The 20,702-nt window shown below is 41.9% G+C and overlaps 1 protein-coding gene and 1 non-coding gene across 2 annotated transcripts in view; one reads left to right on the top strand and one right to left on the bottom strand.

Moving 5' to 3' along the window:
• Positions 1-20,702, bottom strand: part of LOC136144258 (ATP-binding cassette sub-family C member 4-like) — a 156,136-nt gene that overhangs the window by 26,188 nt on the left and 109,246 nt on the right. Inside the window, exons 22-25 of the mRNA XM_065902005.1 lie at positions 14,595-14,714; positions 11,554-11,664; positions 5,184-5,284; positions 3,949-4,140 (exon numbers count right to left, since the gene is read on the bottom strand). Coding sequence (XP_065758077.1) covers positions 3,949-4,140; positions 5,184-5,284; positions 11,554-11,664; positions 14,595-14,714 — 524 coding nt within the window. The remainder of the gene's footprint in view (positions 1-3,948; positions 4,141-5,183; positions 5,285-11,553; positions 11,665-14,594; positions 14,715-20,702) is intronic.
• Positions 7,997-8,115, top strand: LOC136144537 (5S ribosomal RNA). Its single transcript, XR_010658566.1, has one exon. It is a non-coding gene; the product is annotated as a 5S ribosomal RNA (ribosomal RNA).

The raw sequence follows: 20,702 nt of genomic DNA, 5'->3' as shown, positions 1-20,702 counted from the left end.
GGGAAATTCCTCCGTCCCTGGAGGAGGCTGGTGTGAAGAAGGCGGGACACAGGATGAAAACTGCTTTTGAGGAGGACAGAATCCACTGAAAAGATGCAAATATATGCAGTGGAATCACACAGAATAGATTATATTATAAAGGTCTGATTTAGAGAATATAAAAGTAAGTAAATCTGTAAGGTAAGTAGCACAGAACTTTCTAGAGTCTCATGCTGAGTCAGTAGGTGATTCATGAGCTCAGTTTCGAATAGTCAAAGGACATTTCTTGGAAAGCACAGGCTATCAGTCATCAAAAACTGCCCATGGGAGAAAAAGGACTTTACTAGGAGGTCTTATTTAAATGCAATGCTGAGAAAGTGGTCTGAATGGGCCTGAGACTCTGCATTTCTAAAAAGCTCCAGGAGATGCAGGTGCTGCTGGCCCTGACACCACAGTCTGAGTCACAAGGAATTAGGGAGTCAGCAGGGGTAGGGGGACAAGCTCAGAGTGAAGGGAGTGGTTTATAAGAAAACATTGTGTAAAAAGAAATATAGAAAACTAATATTTTTGCACATTATACCAAGGTCTAGTAAGCATCTGTAAAAATGTATCATCCAAGTAATAGCTGTGAGCAAAAACAAATAAAATTAATCTACTTCAAGAGCTGGAAAATGCTTTAATACAGCCCAGGACTCTTTAAAATGATCAAAGCAACCACAGAATCATCTAAATGAAAAATGCAGCCATGTTCGGAAAACCAGGAAGCCTAAGATGCTATTTACCTCATTTTTTTTTTTTTTTTTTTTTTTTTTAATTTTTGGTTGAGCTGGGTCATGATTGCTTCATGCAGTCTGCAGTCTGTCCCTAGCTGTGATGAGTGCGGGCTACGCCTTGTTGCAGTGCATGGGCTTCTCATTGAGGTGGCTTCTTTTGTTGCTGAGCACAAGCTTTAGTAGTTGCAGCATGTAGGCTCAGTAGTTGTGCCGTTGTGCCGCATGGACTTACTTGCTCTGCAGCATGTGAAGTTTTCTCAGACCAGGGATTGAATCAGTGTCCCCTGCACTGGCAGGTGAATTCTCCACTGCAAGACCAGGGAAGTCCTGGCTCTTTATTTTCAGTTGGTATTTCTTCCATGAATTAAAATCCTGCATAATACTACTACACTTTCCTATTGACTGTAACTTCCAGGAATCATGACAGCAGAGGAAATGAGGGAGAGAATAAAACCCCACTTCTGCTGGGCTGGCTCACCCACATGTCCCCTCCCCCACCCACAGCAGCCTCTCTCAATCAAATCCAGCACCAAAAGGGTGTCCTGGAGTGACAGGGGCGGGGACAGGTGAGCAGGAGAGGAAACCTGTGATGCACACAGGTGGAGTGAAATGGCTTCATGAAGGGTTTCATATCCCAACACAAAAATGAAGCTAATGGCGATACTGTGTCAAGTTGCTGCAGTCATTAATTCAGTCTCCAAATTTAATTTGCCCTCAAACATTTTAGAATTCTCAATAATCCTATGATTTGTAGGCTCTAAGAAGGAAGAATAAGAATCTGCTATGTTCCTAAGTTGTACTACAGAGTTTCTTAGATAATTCATATTCTATGTCTTTGGGGAAAATTTAAGACAAAGGCAAGTTAACAGAATGACATTTACAATGAAAAATCTGACAGACACATTGACAATAAACAAACATTGCTTTCAGTGCTGTAGGGGACAGGATTATATCAAGAGCTGTGGTTAATGTTTTCCTGACATAGCAGTTCACCTTCTTCCTGACCTACAGTGGGACTGGAAATAATGAGGACCAGCTTTTGCCCGGTGACTAATGGCAGCTGCTCTCTGGGTAGCATTTGGGGATTAAGTTGAATATTTATTTTTTAATTTTTCTTGCTACAAGGGTATCATTCATTAAATTACAGCTACATTCCACTAGATGTGTCTGTGGTGGTGAGAGTTTTAAAGAACAGTTCTTTCGGTTATTCAGAGTTGTCTTATGTATCTGTGTTTGTTGGTTACTGGCTGCTCACACCTGTGTGCTACTCACCCTTGAAACCAGCAATCCCTAAGCACCGTCTCTGTGCCCTGCAAAATGCCACTTTCTGGGGAACAAAGATGAAAACAAGATTTTCTCTGATTTTAAAAAACCTCAAGGTACTTACTGTGAAATACAGACTACAAATTATAAAGCATGCTATAGCTGCTAGCTTTTATTTTAATTATAGTAAAATTCACGTAACATAAAATTTAACTACATAACCATTTTTAAGTGGACAGTTTGGTGTTCAGTATATTCACATTGTTGTTCAGCCAAGCTCAAGAAAGTTTTTTGCCTGCTAAAACTGAAATTGTATACCCATTAAACAAACAACTCCCCATTTCCCATCCCCCAGTCCCTGGAGACCACCATCCTACTTCCTGTCTTCTTGAATTTGACTACTCTAGGAATCTCACATAAGTGGAATCAGAGTATTCATTCCCGTTGTGTCTGGCTTACCTCATGTGGCAAGATATCATGAAGGTTTATCCACAGATCAGAATTTTCTTCCTTTTAAAAACTGAATAATATTTAATTGTAAGGTTTAGTTCCTTCCAACTTTTGGTTACTGTGAAAACAGGTGTACCAAAATTTCTATCTTAAAAGAAAATATAAGACACTAAGGAAGAACTGAGGGTCTCAAAGTTGCATTAGACCAACTCAGAACATGAGGAGGCGTGCACCAGCCAGATGATGGGGGACAGGTCTCTGAGGTAGAGGGGCAGTGCGCACACTGAAAGCTGGAGGGTGGGGTGCTCTGGGAGAACCACACACGCCTGAGGGCAGGGTGTGTGTGAGTCAGGAGACACACTGGCTGCAGAGCCAGGTGGGGAGGAGCTTCCCACCACCTTGTTTGATCTGGTTTATTCTCTTCTCCAAAACTCTGCCCTGGGCCCAGCTGAGAGCCTCTAGCTTAATGTGAAAGGAACATCACCAGTAGACATGGAAACTGGCAGGTCCAGGTCACAAGCCTCTCTGCCATCTCCAATGTGGATCTTCCCTGCTCCTTCAATGTGCTTTTGACTTTGAGCAAGTCTTCAGGCCCTGCTTCCATCTGAGGCCCTGGTTCCTCACCCCGGACTGGTCATGATTCAGGCACATCTCTAGTGGCTACAAGCTCACCCGACAGCCCCCACTGGAGTGGGCTTAGGGCTTTGGTGGTCTGGTTCCAGCAGTAGCTCAACCCAGGCCAGTAAGGATCAGATTTGTGCTAAAGAAAGAAGCAGTCTGTGGGTGGGAGGGCAGGGGCATGGCAGCTCAGTGTGGGTGAGTAGAGGGCAAGTCCATGGCAAAAACCCAGGGACAGAGGAGCAGGCTGCAACCAAAGGGCACCATGGGAGGAAAAGATTTCAGAAACACAAAGAAGAAAAGATGGGGGACATTGCTGTCAGTCCAGTGGCTAAGAACCTGTGCTCCCAATGCAGGGCGTCTAGGTTCGATTCCTGATCAGGGAACTATAAATAGATCCCACATGCTGCAACTAAGAGTTCGAATGCCACAATGAAGATTGAAGATCCTGTGTGCCACAACTAAGACCAGCACAGCCAAATAAATAAATAAAAATATATTAAAAAAATAAAAGGTGGAAAGGAATGAAATATTGGAGAGTTAGGAACAGGGAGCCAGGGTGAACAACCCAGACTTCATATGAATAATTAGGTGTCACATATAGTGTCTTCTTGGGTCAGGTTAAGATCGAGCCCTGGAGCCCAGGACCAATCAACCACCATGAAGGAGCTGGCGACACAGGGAAAAAATACTGGTATCCCCATTCCATGGTCAGTTTCCAAGAAAGATTCAGGGACAGTGTCACTGATCTAATCTGCATCCATTAGAAACAAAGAATTCCCCTGTACACAGACAAGGAAACCAATAGCAAAAGTGGTGCTAAAACTTCAGCTGGATTTTAAAGAGGCAGATGGCTTAAACTAACCTTTTCTCTTGGGTCAATGAACATTCCCAGGCTCTTCAACACCAGAGGCCCATCCAAACTGTACTTGAAGTTCATATTATTAAAGTTAATCTTTCCTTCATGGGGCCAGGATGGTGGTGGACGATACTCACATTCCCAGGGTGCTTCTTTCTCAAGGTCTGTATATTCAATCCCTCTTTCTACTGAAATCATCTGAAATACATATGACATCACATGAGTTAGTGTCAGAGTGTCTTATTTATGGATGCCCAGAAACTGTAAATGAAACCTTCTGTTTTTCAATGGTTTAGAACATCCCAGGTCTCAGAATCTGCAAAGGACAGAAGTAGGAGTCTGATGAGGTCTTGGAAAATTTGCAAATTTGTTCATCATCTTCAACACTTTTACTTACAACTATTCCCTTCAATTTTATATCAAAACTAAAATCATTAGAGAAATGAATGATAAAATTTTATTGATCCACCTTTCACATCTGAAGAAAAAACAAGAGAATTTTTTCAAAGAAAAGAATACTTATGGATACCAATCAGTATGTGTGGCTACAAAAGGACCATGTGTTACAGATGAGCAGAATTGAATGGTCATCAAGCTTCATTTTAATAATTAGTCACTGTCTACTCTGTTAGAAGGCTGACATGGAAAGACTTGGTTTTTCTCCCTTTAGGAGAAGATACAAATATTTAAAATGTGTAATGTACATACTGGCTAAGGCCTCCTAAACAACTATAACTCTACACCTTTGATAGCACATTCTGAGAGGGAGCGTATCCTACCAGGAAGAAGGGAGGCCAGCAAATTCAGGTGTTCAACACATATAAGAATAAATGCTAAAATGCAGGGAGGGGTGGAGGAACATGTTAATTAAATAAACCTCAAAATACTGGATTCTTTTATTTTACCAAAAATGAGGAATTACCCATTAAGAAACAAAGGTAAACAAGCTGCTAAGTTAATAAACAATTAGCCTACATTCTCTCCAGAATTTCAGAACTTTTCTCCTATGAGACAGACATTTATTATATCTTAAGCCAGTCTGTGATGAATATAAAACTTTATGACATGGTATACATAAGTCTGAGAAAGAAGTATATATTTTATTTTACTTTAACTATAGGCAGATGGAGGAAAATGCAAGAAAAGTTTGTTAACTATGATGTAAAAATTTACCTAAGAATTGCTTTTATGCCATTTAACAGCAAGGAAACCTGAAAAAGCTAAGAACAGAAAAACATCACCATGTTCTCAACTTCGGCACTTTGCCTGACGCACCACTGGAACATCCCCGTGAGTGTCAGCGTGAGAGACAGGACCAGGCCAACCTGCCCGGGAGTCAAAGCTAAATGAGGAAGAAGAGGAATAAAGTCAGTCTCCTTCTCAACCCCTCACACAGGTCCTTCTGTCACTTTACAAAGAAGACTCCTTTATTTTTATGATTTTTGTTGGAGAATAGTTGATTTACAAAGTTGTGTTATTCTCAGGTTCACAGTAAATTGCATTAGCCATACATAAACATATCATCGAACCTTTTAAAATTATTTCCCCATATATGTCATTACAGAGTATTAGAGTTCCCTGTGCTATACCATTGGAGAAGGTAATGGCACCCCATTCCAGTACTCTTGCCTGGAAAATCCCATGGATGGAGGAGCCTGGTAGGCTGAAGTCCATGGGGTCTCAAAGAGTCAGACACAACTGAGCAACTTCACTTTCACTTTTCACTTTCATGCTTTGGAGAAGGAAATGGCAACCCACTCCCGTGTTCTTGCCTTGAGAATCCCAGGGATGGGGGAGCCTGGTGGGCTGCCGTCTGTGGGGTCACACAGAGTTGGACACGACTGAAGTGACTTAGCAGCAGTAGCGGTGCTATACCATCCGTCCTTTTTAGTTATCTATCCCATAGACAGAGGAGCCTGGTAGGCTACAGCCCATGGGGTTGCAAAGAGTCCGACACGACCGAATGACTTCACTCTCTTTCTTTCCTTCTTTATATATAGTAGTGAGAGGACTCCTTTATATTTAAATCACTTGCATATAATGATAGTATTACTCATAATATTACTTCTGTTGATTGAGACCATAATACAGTAAAAACAAACAAACAAACAAACAAGAAAAAGCCCACTTTGAGGGAGGTCCCTAGTGGTCCAAAAGACTCTGCACTCCCAATGCAGAGGGTCTGGGTTTGATCCCTGGTCAGGAAACTAGATTCCACAATCCACAACTAAATCTTCACATGCTGTAACTAAAGTCCTGTATGTCTCAACTGAGACTGAAGATCCCCCATGCCCCAATTAAGACCCAGTGCAGCCAAATGAATAAATAATTTTTTTCAATATTGTGAATTTAGAAAGAATTCACAAAGTTGTTGCTGTTCAGTCACTAAGTCATGTCTGTCTGTGACACCATGGATTGCAGCACACCAGGCTTCCCTGTCCTTCATTATCTTCCAGAGTTTGCTCAGACTCATGTCCATCAAGTCAGTGATGCTATCTAACCATCTCATCCTATGCTGCCCTCTTCTCCTTTTGCCTTCAGTCCTTCCCAGCATCAGGGTCTTTTCCAATGAGTCAGCATTTTGCATCAGGTGGCCAAAGTATTGGAGCTTCAGCATCAGTCCTTCCAATGAATATCCAGGGTTGATTTCCTTTAGGATTGACTGGTTTGATCTCCTTACAGTCCAAAGGACTTTCAAGTGTCTCCTCTAACATCACAATTCAGAAGCATCATTTCTTTAGCTCTCAGCCTTCTTAAGGGCTTCCCTTGTAGCTCAGCTGGTTAATAATCTGCCTGCAATTCAGGAGACCTGGGTTCAATCCCTAGGTTGGGAAGATCCCCTGGAGAAGAGAACAGCTGCCCACTCCAGTATTCTGACCTGGAGAATTCCATGGACTGTATAGCCCATGGGGTCACAAAGAGCAGGATAAGACCGAGTGACTTTCACTTCACAGTCTTCTTAATGGCCCAACTCTTACACATGTACATGGCTACTGGAAAAAACATAGCATTGACTATATGGACTTCTGTTGATAACATGATGCATCTGCTTTTTAATATTCTGTCTAGGTTTGTCATAGCTTTCCTTCCAAGAAGCAAACATCTTTTAATTTCATAGCTGCAGTCACTGTTCAAAGCAATTTTGGAACCCAAGAAAATAAAATCTGTCACTGCTTCCACTTTTTCCCCATGTATATGCTATGAAGTGATGGGACAGGATGGATGATCATCGTAGTTTGAATGCTGAGTTTTAAGTCAGGTTTTCACTCTCCTCTTTCATCCTCATCAAGAGATTCTTTAGTTCCTCTTCACTTGCTGCCATTAGAGCGATATCATCTGCATACCTGAGGTTGTTGATATTTCTCCTGGCAACCTTGATTCTAGCTTGTGAGTCATCCACCCTGGCATTTTGCATGTGCACTCTGCATGTAAATTAAATAAACAGTGACAGTATACAGCTTTTCATATTCCTTTCTCAATTTTGAACCAGTCTATTGTTCCACGTCCAGTTCTAACTGTTTCTTCTTGACCTGCATACAGGTTTTTCAGGAGACAGGTAAGGTGGTCTGGTATTCCTGTCTCTTACAAAATTTTCCACAGATTTTTGTGATCCATACAGCCAAAGTCTTTCACATAGTCAATGAAGCAGATGATTTTCTGGAATTCCCTTTCTTTCTCTATGATCCTATGAATGTCGGCAATTTGATCTCCATTTCCTCTGCCTTTTCTAAACCCAGCTTGTATATCTGGAAGTTCCCAGTTCACATACTGGGAAGTCTTGCTTGAAGGATTTTGAGCACAACCTTACTAGCATGCAAAGTGAGTGCAATTGTATGGTAGTTTGAGTGTTCCTTGGCATTGCCCTTCTTTTGGATTGGAATGAAAACTGACCTTTTCCAGTCCTGTGGCCACTGCTGAGTTTCCCAAATTTGCTGGCATATAGAATGTAGCACTTCAAAAAAAAAAAAAGAATGTAGCCCTTCAACAGCATCTCCTTTTAGGATTTGAATTAGTTCAGCTGGAATTATATTACCTTCACTAGCTTTATTCGTAGTACTACCGCCATACCACCCTGAACGCGCCCGATCTCATCTGATCTCGGAAGTTAAGCAGGGTCAGGCCTGGTTAGTACTTGGATGGGAGACCGCCTGAGAATATCGGGTGCTGTAGGCTTAGGGCTTCCCTGGTGGCTCAGAGGTTAAATTATCTTCCTGCAATGCGGGAGACCTGGGTTCGATCCCTGGGTCAGGGAAGATCCCCTGGAGAAGGAACTGGCAACCCACTCCAGTATTCTTGCCTGGAGAATACCATGGACGGAGGAGCCTGGTGGGCTACAGTCCACAGGGTCGCAAAGAGTCGGACAGGACTGAGCGACTTCACTTTCACTTTCTGACTTCACACTCCAGGATGTCTGGCTCTAGGTGAGTGACCACACCATCATGGTTATCCAGGTCGTTAAGATCGTTTTTGTACAGTTCTTCAGTGTATTCTTGCCACCTCTTCCTAATCTCTTCTGCTTATCTTAGGTCCTTATCATTTCCATCCTTTACCATATTAATCCCACCTAGATTGAGATAAGGAGAAGGCAATGGCACCCCACTCCAGTACACTTGCCTGGAAAATCCCATGGACCGAGGAGCCTGGTAGGCTGCAGTCCATGAGGTCGCTGTGAGTCGGACACAACTGAGCAATTTCACTTTCACATTTCACTTTCATGCATTGGAGAAGGAAATGGCAACCCACTCCAGTGTTCTTGCCTGGAGAATCCCAGGGACGGGGGAGCCTGGAGGGCTGCTGTCTATGGAGTCGCATAGAGTCAGACACGACTGAAGCAACTTAGCAGCAGCAGTAGATTGAGATACACTTGACAATATTACACAGGTGAGGATTATATCATTATTCAGATTTTTGTCCCTATGGCTTCGATTATCATTATGTAATTTCACTTTCTACATCCAAAGTAGCTACAGTTGAAACCACAAAAACAAGGCAATGGGTTCTAAGAGCTAGTGCTTTTAAATCTAAAATATGACTCTCACTGTTCCATTATTAAAGACTATGATTCAGTTTTACTAATATGGATTAGTTAGGGGCAGTGAATTCATGCCACATTCTAACAGCTGCTCATCTGGTATCCACACAGCAGTGAGGATACTGTTTTTGCTACAGAGAATCTTTCTCACCCCAGTACACCAGACCCTTACAACTAAGAGATCCAAGTAGCCCTAAAGCTAAAACCTAAAACCTAAGTTGTACAAAAAGCTTAATAGTAAACTTGATTCTCTCTTCCCAACTACAGGACACTACCTGGAATGTTCAGAAGGTCAGCTTGCCATAGTTGTATAGATTTCAACCCATTCAAGAAAAATAAAAAGATAAAAGATCTCAACAAAGACCTACTGTAAACAAACAAACAAACTACTCAAAGCAATCTACAGATTCAATGCAACCCCTATTAAATTACCAATGGCATTTTTCACAGAATTAGAACAAAAAATTTTATATTTTTGTATGAAAACACAAAATACCATGAATAGCCAATGTAATTTTGAGAAAAACAAAGAAGAAAAATGAAGCTGGGAGGATTCAGGCTCCCTGTCTTTGGACTATACTACACAGCTACAGTAATTGAAGCAGTATGCTACTGGCACCAAAACCAGAAATATAGATCAATAGAACAGGATGGAAAGTCCAGAGATAAACCCACGCACCTGTGTCACCTATGGCAAAGGAAGCAAGAAGAGATAACAGAGAAAAGAGTAAGTGTTGCTGGGAAAACTGGACAGCTACTTGTAAAAGAATAAAATTAGAATACTCCCTAACATCATACACAAAATTAAACTCAAAATAGATTACACACATAAATATAAGAATAGACACTATAAAACTCTTAGACGAAAACAGTGAAAACTCTTTCTGACATAACTGAAGTAAGTTCTTTGTTGACCCACCACTTAGAGTAATGAAAATAAAACATAAACAAGTGTGACCTAATAAAGCTTAAAAGCTTTTTCATGGCAAAGAAAACCATAAACAAATACCCAAAAGACAATCTGCAGAATGGGGGAAAATATTTGGAAATGAAGTGACTGACAAGGGATTACTCTCCAAAAGATACAAACAGTTCATGCAGTTCAATATCAAAAATAAATAAATAAACAACCCAATCAAAAAATGGGAAGAAGATTAAAAGTCTCCAAAGAAGACAAACAGATGGCCAAAAAGCATATGAAAGATGATCAAATCTCTAATAATTAGAGAAATGCATATTAAAACTACAGTAGTCAGTATGATCATTATCAAAAAGTCTACAAACAATAAATGCTGGAGAGGATGTGGAGAAAAGGGAACCCTCCAACACTGTTGGTGGGAATGTAAACTGGTACAGACATTATGGAGAACAATATGGAGGTTCTTTTAGAAACCTAAAAATAGACCTACCATATGATCCAGCAATCCCAGTCCTGGACATATATCCAGAGAAAACCATAATTCCAAAAGATACATGCACCCTAATGTTCACTGCAGCACTATTTACAACAACTAGGACATGGAAGAAACCTAAATTTCTATCAACAAGCAATGGTATGGAAGATGTGGTACCATACATACAATGGAGTATTACCCAGCCACAAGGAAGGTGAAATAATGCCATTTGCAGCAACATGACTGGACCTAGAGATTTTAATACTAAGTGAAGTAAGTCAGACAAAGAAAGATAGAGTATGATGTCACTTACATATGTAATCTAACAAAAAGTTGCAAATGATCTTGTCTACAAAACAGAAGTAGAGTTACAGATGTAGAAAATAAATTTATGGTTACCAGAGGATAAAGGAGGGGTGGGATAAATTGGAAGACTGGGATCGACACGTATATACTACTATATAAAAATATTCAAATAGGTAACTAATAAGAAACTACTATAAACTACAGGGAACTCCATAATGATGTATATGGGAAAAGAATATAAAAAAGAATGGCTATGTTTTATGTATAGCAGTTTCACTTTGCTGTGCATCTGAAACCAAGACAACTATATACCAATAAAACTTAAAAATAAAAGAATGGTCCAAATGAGCCAAAGCAGGTACCACAGGTCTGCTGGAGCAGGCATTCATACCTGGTCTTTGCTTCTAAAAGATTCCAAAAGCCAAAGACAGACATTATTTTCTAAAGGACAATGTATTTGAAGTATTTATTAAAATGCAAATTACTAAAAAATGATACATGAATCCCAATGTTCATAGGATATGGAAAAATCATCTTTAAAAATGCGGAGATACATATAATAGACTCACTTGGCTGTACACCTGAAGCTAACACATTGTAAAGCAGCCATATGCCAATCAAATTTTTTTAAACAAAAGGTCTCAACAAGGACCTACTGTAAATAAATAAATAAATAAATAAATCGGAAAAAGGATAGAAGTTCTCATCAAGACACAGATGACTTCACATGGACCAAACTGAGGAGTCACATGTTGCAAGCACTTTAATACAATTCATTAGAACCAAATAGTACATATTAGACAAAATGGTAAGAGTTTAATAACTACAAACAAAGTTAAAAACTGTAAACACTCCACAAATATTCACATCTGTACTTACTTTCTACCAGGATCAGGGCCCCAAAAGCAACAGCAGTGACAAAGATGGCACAGATGACATCTAGATACACAGCGAGCCACCGGGACGTCATCAAAAGCAGAAACCAAGCCTCTGGATTTGTGAATCATTAAGCATAATAAACAGAAAAACCATGTTAGCTGCTTCTCATGAGGGAGAACATTTTCTTAGTTGAGTTACAGAAGATTTTACACAAGGTAGAACAGCCAAGATACACACCCAAGAATCCTGGAGATTTCAGAAAACTAGGTTCCAAAATAAAACAACATATGGGACACATGGGGATCAGTCTAGGAAGCATGCATTGAAAACTTCAACCCACAGGTTGAGAACAGAAATATGATCATAAGAGAGAAGCCAGTAAATCATCTAATTAGTGTGCTCCGTACAGTGCTGGGCCTCAACATGAAGATCATCCTCTCACATGGTTGACTATTATCAGCTCTCAGGCAGCAGACAGCACAGCTCACACTGTTTTTAGCACCTTCTGCCCTCATTACAGAGGTGTTTATTCTTAGGAGCCAGTGTCTACATGTCCATCAGCTAACCGGATCTGCATGTGGCTTTTAAAATGCCATGTTATCTTCAAAATAAAATAATGGTTGGAAAGTTTGGCCAGGATTTTATAGACTTAGAGAAAATTCTGAATTTTCTACCTGGGGGGGGGGGGGGAGGGCGGATTTCACTGATACAAAGCATAATCAAGCAGGTAGCAAATCAGGAAATTATTTTCCTCAATCACGTCCACTACCCTCCATGCTCTGAAAACACAGCCTGGGGGACAAGAACAGTCAACATGTTCTGAGAATAAAGTTTTATTTAACACAGCTGCAGCCATTCACTGGTGTATTATCTTTGCCTGTCTTTGTGCTACAACAGGAAAGGTGAGTAATTGCAACAGAGACAGTATAGCACACAGTTCAGTTCAGCTGCTCAGCCATGTCTGACTGACCCCATGGACTGCAGCACACCAGGCTTCCCTGTCCATCGCCAACTCCTGGAGTTTACCCAAAGCCATGTCCATTGAGTCAGTAATGCCATCCAACCATCTCATCCTCTGTCGTCCCCTTCTCCTGCTGCCCTCAGTCTTTCCCAGCATCAGGGTCCTTTCAAATGAGTCAGCCTTTCGCATCAGGTAGCCCAAGTTTTGGAGTTTCAGCTTCAACATCAGTCCTTCCAATGAATACCCAGGACTGATCTCCTTAGGATGGACTGGTTGGATCTCCTTGCAGTCCAAGGGACTCTCAAGAGTCTTCTCCAACACCATAGTTCAAAAGCATCAATTCTTTGGTGCTTAGCTTTCTTTATAGTCCAACTCTCACATCCATACACGACTACTGGAAAAACTATGGCCTTGACTAGACACACTTTTGTTGACAAAGTAATGTCTCTGCTTTTTACTATGCTGTCTAGGTTGGCAACAACTTTCCATCTAAGGAGTAAGTGTCTTTTAATTTTATGTCTGCAGTCATCATCTGCAGTGATTTTGGAGCCCAAGAAAACAAAGTCAGCCACTGTTTCCACTGTTTCCCCATTTGTGCCATGAAGTGATGGGACCAGATGCCATGATCTTAGTTTTCATTTTTTCATTTTTTTTTATTGTAGTCGTTTTTGCCATACATTGACATGAATCAGCCATGGATTTACATGTGTTCCCCATCCTGATCCCCTCTCCCACCTCCCTCTCCATACCATCCCTCTGGGTCTTCCCGGTGCACCAGCCCTGAGCACTTGTCTCATGCATCCAACCTGGGCTGGTGATCTGTTTCACCCTTGATAGTATACTTGTTTCAATGCTGTTCTCTCTGAACATCCCACCCTCACCTTCTCCCACAGAGTCTAAAAGTCTGTTCTGTACATCTCTGTCTCTTTTTCTGTTTTGCATATTAGTTTTCTGAATGTTGAGCTTTAGGCCAACTTTTTCACTCTCCTCTTTCACTCTCATCAAGAGGCTCTTTAGCTCTTCTTCACTTTCTGCCATAAGGGTGGTGTCATCTGCACATCTGAGGTTATTGATATATCTCCTGGGAATCTTGATTCCATCTCGTCCTTCAACCAGCCCAGCTTTTCCCATGATGTACTCTGCATATAAGTTAAATAAGCAGGGTGACAATATACCGCCTTGATGTACTCCTTTCCCTATTTGGAACCAGTCTGTTGTTCCATATCCAGGTCTAACTGTTGCTTCCTGACCTGCATACAGGTTTCTCAAGAGGCAGGTCAGGTTGTCTGGTATTCCCATCTGTTTCAGAATTTTCCACAGTTTATTGTAATCCACATAGTCAAAGGCTTTGGCATAGTCAATAAAGCAGATGATTTTCTTGAACTGTCTTGCTTTTTTGATGATCCAGCAGATGCTCACAATTTGATCTCTGGTTCCTCTGCCTTTTTGAAAACCAGCTTGAACATTTGGAAGTTCATGGTTCACTTATTGCTGAAGCCTGGCTTGGAGAATTTTGAGCATTACTTTACTAGCATGTGAGATGAGTGCAATTGTGTGATAGTTTGAGCATTCTTTGACATTGCCTTTTTTTGGGATTGGAATGAAAACTGACCTTTTCCAGTCCTGTAGCCATTGCTGAGTTTTCCAAATTTGCTGACATATTGAGTGCAGCACTTTCACAGCATCATCTTTTAGGATTTGAAAAAGCTCAACTGGAACTCCATCACCTCCTCTAGCTTTGTTTGTAGTGATGCTTCCTAAGGCCTACAATATTTTCTATCTGGACCTTTGCAAAAAAGAAAAGCTTGCTGACTCCTGCTCTAAAAAGACAGAAAGCCACTGGGCACAGTGATAGAAGGACAATGCAAGCCAGTCAGGGGAGAAAAGCAAGGGTGTGACAGGGGAAGAGGGAAGCACAGAGGGGATGCTGAGAGGAAGAGGTGGGGGAGGCAGGTGTGCAGAGGGGGATAAGGGGTGGCACAGAGAGAGATGCTGGTCAGCCAGGCCACCTGAGGGGGAGGTCAGGCCTCAGAAGGCAGTACATCCCATCCTTTGAAATCATCTCCACAAACTTACAGACCTGAATGCAAGTCCTGGTGTGAGTCAAACACTTCCTGAAACTTCTGTTCAGCTTTGTATGCCCGGATGGTCCAGAGTCCCCGCAGAGAAGATGCTAAGTGGGAAAATACCAGGCTCCGTGCTGGAGAAGCAGAGACACACAGGACAGAGAAAGTCAGGGAGGCTGGATGCAAGGAAACCAACTGCCTCTAGTGCTCTGTAGTCACACATCCTGCCAAAGGGAATCCTCCATGTGACCCTCAAACTCCTGCTCACACCACACTTCATTTTAATGACCTGGGAGTGAAAGATTCTCTTTGAAACTATCTTTGATCAAATTCAAATCACAGCTAGATTTACATAAAGAAATTCTTTACTGGTTCTTTCATCAAGGTCCTCTCACACACACTTCCCTCCAAATTCTTCTGGCATCTCACCAGGTGGAAATTGTTCACAAAATTTAAAAAAATATACTGAAGTATAGTTGATCTACAATAATGTGTTAGTTTCAGGTATACAGTATAGTCATTCAGTTATTTTTTTCTGATAATATTCCATTACAGGTTATTATAAGATACTGAATAAAATCCCCTGTGCTTTACAGTAAATCCTTGTTGTTATCTATCTGACAGATTTATAGTAGTGTGTCTATTAATCCCATACTTCTAGTTTGTTTCTCCCTCTCTCCCAATCCCTTTGGTAACCATAAGTTTGTTTTCTATGTCTCTGAGATGGCTGGATGTTATCACCGACTCAATGGGCATGAGTTTGAGTAAATTCCGGGAATTGGTGATGGACAGGGAGGCCTGGCGTGCTGTGATTCATGGGGTCACAAAGAGTCGGACACGACTGAGCAACTGAACTGAACTGAGTCTATTTCTATTTTGTATACAGATTCATTTATATTATTTTTAGATTCCATATGTAAGTGATATCATATTTATCTTTCTCTGACTTACTTTATTAAAAATATTATTCTCTAAATCCATCCATGTTGCTGCAAATAGCAATATTTCATTCTTTTTCATGGATGAGCAATTATTGTTCACTAATTTTTGAATCAGTAGCATTTTAACATTTAAGTCCTGGGTTAGGGGCCAGGTGACCATCCACTCAGCCCTGAGGCTCTTTCCAACTGGCACATCAGACCAGGAACCTCAACTGTCAGGGACCCTCCGCTGTAATATTGCTTTAAGGAAAAACCCTTCTCTTAACCATGACATGATCGAACATTTCCCTTTTGTACTTCATTTAGGCAAAGAGCTGAAAGTGACTCAGTGGTGCTTTTGATTATCCAGTTGTGTACCTGTGTTCTCATTCCAGCTTCCACACCGCTCTCTCTCTTTCCACTCTGAGTAACTTTTTAGCTGCCTATAACTTTGTGCGTATAAGAGTAACATAAACTCAGATTGAGCTCAAGCTCCAAACAAGAAAGGCTGGGAGCTCTGTTCAAGTCTTTTCTGCAGCCCTACCAGATGTCCCAGCCCACCTCCAGAACTCATCACTATGGATGCAGAGTGCTCACAGGGATGACACAAATGAATTCCGGGGCCCATCACCCTGTCAGGAGGATGCCAAGAGTCCAGCTCCAGAGAGAGGAGAAAACTCAGTAGAATCAGGCTCCCATTTTGACTCCACAGAGACTGACATCAACACTGTTCATCCCAGACAAGGCTTCTGAGGAGGAAGTAGATGTGGTTGTTCATACAGGGAGAGTCCTGGAGTGAACTCTTCACCTTGGTCTCCCTCACCTGCTTCCCTCATAAGGAGATCAAAGCTGCAGGTGATTCTCCCCAGCAGGGATGAAGGCAGGGTTGACTTTAGAAACAGGTGTCATCTCAGCCTTGAACACCAGGAACCCCCATCTCCTACCTCACCTCATGCCCAAGCGTTACAGCAGGCCAGAGGAAACCTGAACCCATAAAAATCTATCCTGTTTCTTTCAAACCCCACTAGGGCTGACCAGGATGCCAGGATGATTGAGCTGGAGGGTCTGCAAAGAATTTTAACTAGTACATGGGAGAGGGGATGTCAAGACTCCTGTGTTATGTTGCCCAAAGTAACATCTTTCCCCCCAAGCACTGAGTTTGCTGTCCTGAAGCAGATTATGTATCAGTCATGGTATCAGTTCACAGTAACAGACACATGTAACCCTACAGTTCACATGACTGACAGCAGTTTCCCACAACCCTGAGGACACTTGGGGACACACCCCACAAGTGTGTGGTGCAGATCTTCCCTGGCTAGGGCTAACAACCCTGCGGCAGGTTATTATTCAAGCTATGTGAGGCCTGCTAGTTGCGAATAAGTTCTTCAGTTCAGTTCAGTCACTCAGTCGTGTCCGACTCTTTGCGACCCCATGAATCACAGCACGCCAGGCCTCCCTGTCCATCACCAACTCCCGGAGTTTATTCAAACTCATGTCCATTGAGTCGGTGATGCCACCCAACCATCTCATCCTCTGTCGGCCCCTTTTCCTCCTGCCCCCAATCCTTCCCAGCATCAGTGTCTTTTCCAATGAGTCAACTCTTCGCATGAGGTGGCCAAAGTACTGGAGTTTCAGCTTCAACATCAGTCCTTCCAATGAACACCCAGGACTGATCTCCTTTAGGATGGACTGGTTGGATCTCCTTGCAGTCCAAGGGACTCTCAAGAGACTTCTCCAACACCACAGTCCAAAAACATCAATTTTTCAGCACTCAGCTTTCTTCACAGTCCAATTCTCACATCCATACATGGCCACTGAAAAAACCATAGCCTTGACTGGATGAACCTTTGTTGGCAAAGTAATGTCTCTGTTTTTTAATATGCTATCTAGGTTGGTCATAACTTTCCTTCCAAGAAGTAAGCATCTTTTAATTTCATGGCTGCAGTCACCATCTGCAGTAATTTTGCCTCTTATTCAAGGTTCTTTTGCCTTTAGTAGTGACCAGCAAGCACTTTACAAGCATCAAGAATTGTCATGAGACCTGCATAGACTATGCGATGAAGAGCACTAACTGCCCAGGATTAACTATATTAACCCACCTAAGTGACAGACCTGGGTGTGAGACCCAACACTCTTACTCCCAAGGTTGTGCCTTTAATCATAGCCGCAGTGTCTCAGAGGGAGAATAATCAGGGTTAAGGATGTCCACGTGGGACAATTTGCATTTTTCTCCAGACTTTGTTATTTATGTTCAGAAAACTCCCAAATCTTACTCAGCTAACACTCAATAGTTTAAGCCATTACTGCACATCTTATTAATCACCTTGTGCTCAATTGCTCAGTCATGTCTGACTCTGTGATCCCATGGACTGAAGCCTGCCAGGCTCCTCTGTCCATGGAATTCTCCATGCAAGAATACTGTAGTAGGTTGCCATGCCCTCCTCCAGGAGATCTTCCTGACCCAGGGATAGATCCCACATCTCTAACATCCTTTGCATTGGCAGGTGCATTCTTTACTGCTAGCACCACCTGGGAAGTCCATTAATCACCTTCCATTGAACAAAATCCCTGGGAGTCCAGCATGAGAACCCCTTAAAACAGCAGACTTGATGATCCATGGTCCTAACACCAGACACATGTGCTAATCCTCCCCTAACCATGACCATGGCAAATATTGCTAGTTGATCCCAGCACTTTCAGACAGAATTTGGAAAAGGCTTCATCATTCAGGCATTGCCAAACAAAAAAACTGGCTAGAGAAAGGCAAGAAAATGCCATCCTGATTTTATGCATTTGTCCATGATTGACCATTGCTATGATCACTTTTGCAAAAATGTGCTCCCAAAGGTCTGTTATTATCAGTTGCCAATATGCCATCAGATAAAAATGTCAGCATAAGCTTCCAGGGGGAGTTAGGCCATAGGACCTGAAAATAAATGCCAGGATTCAGTAGTCCTTCAGAGCACAAGGATGAAGCAGGCTTATGCCTTCTGGCCACAGCAGTCAGGTGTCCTTCTTTTTGCTGTTGGCTCCAGCAGTGACCTTTAAGACATGCTCTTGCTTGCTCAGTTGCTCAATAATGTCTGACTCTTTGCAATCCCATGGACTATAGCCCGCCACACTTCTCTGTCCATCAGATTATCCAGGCAAGAATACTGGAGTGGGTTGCCATGTCTTCCTCCAGCGGATCTTCTCCACCCAGGGACTGAAACTGTGTATCCTGTATCTGCAGAGTTCCAAAGAATAGCAAGGAAAGATAAGAAAGACTTCTTCAGTGATCAGTGCAAAGAAATAGAGGAGAAAAATAGAATGGGAAAGACTAGTGATTGTTTCAAGAAAATTAGAGATACCAAACGAATATTTCATGCAAAGATGGGCACATTGGACAGAAATGGGATGGACCTAACAGAAGGAGAAGATATTAAGAAGAGGTGGCAACAATACACAGAAGAACTATACAAAAAAGGTCTTAATGACTTGGATAACCATGATGGTGTGATCACTCACCTAGAGCCAGACATCCTGGAATGTGAAGTCAAGTGGGCCTTAGGAAGCATCACTACGAACAAAGCTAGTGGAGGTGATGGAATTCAGCTATTTCAAATCCTAAAAGATGATGTTGTGAAAGTGGTGCACTCAATATGCCAGTAAATTTGGAAAACTGAGTAGTGGCCACAGGATTGGAAAAGATGAGTTTTTATTCCATTCCCAAAGAAAGGCAATCCCAAAGAGTATTCAAACTACCACACAATTGCACTCAGTTCATATGCTAACAAGGTAATGTTCAAAATCCTTCAAGCTAGGCTTCAATAGTACATGAACCAAGAACTTCCAGATGTACAAGCTGTACTTAGAAAAGGCAGAAGAACTGGAGATCAAATTGCCAACATTCGTTGGCTCATAGAAAAAGCAAGAAAATTCCAGAAAAACAGCTACTTCATCTACTTCTGCTTCATTGACTTTGCGAAAGGCTTTCACTGTGTGGATCACAACAAACTGTGGAAAACTCTTCAAGAGATGGGAATATCAGACCACCTTACCTGCCTCCTGAGAAATCTGCATTAAGCTCACGAAGCAACAGTTAGAATGGGACATAGGAAAATAGGCTGGTTCCAAATTGGGAAAGGAGTATGTCAAGGCTGTATATTATCACCCTGCTATTTAACTTATATGCAGAGTACATTATAAGAAATGCTGGGGTAGATGAAGTACAAGCTGGAGTCAAGACTGCCAGGAGAAATATCAATAACCTCATATATTTAGATGACACCCTTATTGTAGAAAGTGAAGAACTAAAGAGCCTCCTGATGAAGGTGAAAGATGAGAGTGAAAAAGCTGGCTTAAAACTCAGCATTCAGAAAATGAAGATCATGGAATATCGTCCCATCACTTCATGGTAAATAGATGGGGAAACAGTGACAGACATTATTTTCTTGGGCTCCAAAATCACTGTGGATGGTGAGTGCAGCCATGAAATTAAAAGACGCTTGCACATTGGAGGAAAAGCTATGACAAACTTAGAAAGCATATTAAAAACCAGAGACATCATTTTGCCAACAACAGTATGTATAGCCAAAGCTGTTTTTTTCAGTTCAATTCAGCTCAGTCACTCGGTCGTGTCCAACTCATTATGACCCCATGAATCACAGCACGCCAGGCCTCCCTGTCCATCACCAACTCCCAGAGTTTACTCAAACTCATGTCCATCGAGTCGCTGATGCCATCCAGCCATCTCATCCTCTGTTGGCCCCTTCTCCTCCTGCCCCCAATCCCTCTCAGCATCAGGGACTTTTCCAATGAGTCAACTCTTCACATGAGGTGGCCAAAGTATTGGAGTTCCAGCTTCAGCATCAGTCCTTCCAATGAACACCCAGGACTGATCTCCTTTCTTTTCAGTGGTCATGTACAAATGTGAGAGTTGGACCATAAAGAAGGCTGAGCATGGAAGAATTGATACTTTTGATGTAGTTCTGGAGAAGATTCTTGGGTGTTCCTTTGATAGCAAGGAGATCAAACCAGTCAATCCTAAAGGAAATCAACCCTGTATATTCATTGGAAGGACTGATGCTGAAACTCCAATACTTAAGCCACCTAAAGTGAAATTTTTGACTCACTAGAAAAGACTCTGATGCTGGGAAAGATTGAAGGCAGGAGTAGAAGGGAACAATAAAGGATGAAATGGTTGGATGGGATCACCAACTC

This window comes from Muntiacus reevesi, chromosome 11 (assembly GCF_963930625.1).
Source record: "Muntiacus reevesi chromosome 11, mMunRee1.1, whole genome shotgun sequence".
Classification (NCBI taxonomy): Eukaryota; Metazoa; Chordata; class Mammalia; order Artiodactyla; family Cervidae; genus Muntiacus; species Muntiacus reevesi.
This window is presented reverse-complemented; position numbering and strand designations above follow the sequence as displayed.